Raw genomic sequence first — 1,861 nt, 5'->3', positions numbered from 1 at the left:
AGAGTTAAAAATTGAGAGAAAAAAAATAAAATTTTTGAAAAATGCATAGTTTTATATTAGCTTAGACCTCTGAATATTTTTACTCTTCTTATCATTTCCAGTTGAAAGAATTGATTTTTATGCATTAAGATAAAAATAATAACCTTATATATTTTCTTTGCTCTTACTTTTCTTCCCCACCTAACATATTTAATATATTTTTTTTCTACTTTTCTACCCCTCCTTTCAATTTTTCACTTTTTGGCTAATCAAGCAAAGACAAAACGAGTTAATTCTCACTCGATCATAGCTACCAAATAATCTTATTTTGTTTCTATACATTTATAATTATCATGTACATGTTGCAAATAGATTTTGGTTGGATTCAAGATTCCAAGAAGAAGAGATCATCAATGGCTTCTCCTCATGACTTTGTCCATTATTGATGCTAAATTCTTGTATTTCCAATATCTCCACTCTACGATTCGTCTTCTTCCTTATTTTAATGGCTATCTCTTGGGGTTTAAATTTCCCACAAACGCTTACCTTGCTCTGTTTCATCTCTATCAAATGAGTATCCAACTCTGCATTTCATCAGGAACATATGTAAAGAAACAATCAAACAAAACGTTTTGCTGACGAGTATAACGAGAGTATTTCATCTGACCTTGGGTTTCAAGAAGGGCTCTTCTTACTTTTCTGTAACAACCGTTGCAGTCAATGTTGATCCTCATTACCATGCAGCAGAACTGATCCATGCATGTTTGCAGAAACATTTAAATATAAGTGGAGAAAATAAAATAAAATAAAACATCAAAAAGGAAATTCGATTATTATCGATGAAAGGTGTTGATAGTGGAAAATGGAACTTACCGTTTCTGTCATGAAGCCTGTAGAGGTGTTTTCTCAATAATGAGAAGAATGGGGTGTTTTGAACAAGTTAGAAAACTTTATGTTAAAAGCCAAGGATGATGGGAACTTTTTGAGATTGAAAAGGAATAATGGTTGAACTGCAGATTAATTTATTGATTATTTATTTATTTATTTGGCATCTGATTCTGTAATGTGACTTTAATTTTGTTGGAAAATTGTAATATTTAGAAACTTTGAGACATATTCTCAATTGGTAAAGGTTGAGAGCTAAATCATAAAATTATGGTTTTATACTCTACTCTATGAGGCCTTTACAACGGTGTATCATATACTTAAAATGATTGATTGATGAATGAGAAACTGATGCTCAAAGTAAGATACTTGTGAATATTTGTTGAGGAAAAGAAAAACTTAGATTTTATATTAATTAAATACCAAGTGTGAGATGTGTTTATATATAATAACCCATTTAAAAAGTAATTGAATGATTAAACTTAAAATCTTGCCTTATGCGCAAGGACGTGCAAATTCAAACCCATTGTAGTTGGGAACCACAACGTGAAATGTCTAAAATTTTTTTTTCTGATCAATATATGCAAAATCTGATTTAAAAAGGATATATATATATATCCTGATTTGATTTGATTTTAATCAAATTTATTTGATTGCTCCTTTAATGTAAATTTTATATATTTATTTATGGATATTTCTAAAATTTCTCCACATTAAATTTAGAATTGTTTACACTAAAAAACTCTTAAAAATTGAGTTTATTTTACTCTTGAAAATTCTTCTCTTTTCCTCTCAATATTTTTAAACGTTCGGGTGATAGAAAAAGTCAAGGTTTGTTCGTTGATCTCTGCAAATGTGCTACTACTTCGATTATCGTGTTGTTGTATCCTGGGAGACAGCCGACCAATGTTTCTTCAAGTATCGTAGGAGCGGCTGAATCTGTATTGAAGAAACTGTGTAAAACAAGCCTCAACATCTAGTAAAATTCTATTCTTTA

At 29.9% G+C, this 1,861-nt stretch overlaps 1 protein-coding gene across 1 annotated transcript; it reads right to left on the bottom strand.

Moving 5' to 3' along the window:
• Positions 1-257: 257 nt before the first annotated feature.
• On the bottom strand, positions 258-986 carry LOC107892985 (heavy metal-associated isoprenylated plant protein 25). The gene is made up of 3 exons (XM_016817989.2): positions 853-986; positions 647-728; positions 258-563 (listed from the first exon to the last, which is right to left on the bottom strand). Exons 1-3 carry the CDS (start codon positions 862-864, stop codon positions 331-333), a joined length of 327 nt encoding a protein of 108 aa, XP_016673478.1. The 5' UTR covers positions 865-986; the 3' UTR covers positions 258-330.
• Between the last annotated feature and the right edge of the window lie 875 nt (positions 987-1,861).

The sequence above is a fragment of the Gossypium hirsutum genome, chromosome D09 (assembly GCF_007990345.1).
Source record: "Gossypium hirsutum isolate 1008001.06 chromosome D09, Gossypium_hirsutum_v2.1, whole genome shotgun sequence".
NCBI classification, from domain to species: domain Eukaryota; kingdom Viridiplantae; phylum Streptophyta; class Magnoliopsida; order Malvales; family Malvaceae; genus Gossypium; species Gossypium hirsutum.
This window is presented reverse-complemented; position numbering and strand designations above follow the sequence as displayed.

Excerpts from the sequence above, each read along its gene's own strand:
- LOC107892985 (XM_016817989.2), bottom strand. Across the intron at positions 564-646 it reads AGCCCTTCTTGAAACCCAAG|AGTTGGATACTCATTTGATA; the intron begins GTCAGATGAAAT and ends GATGAAATGCAG.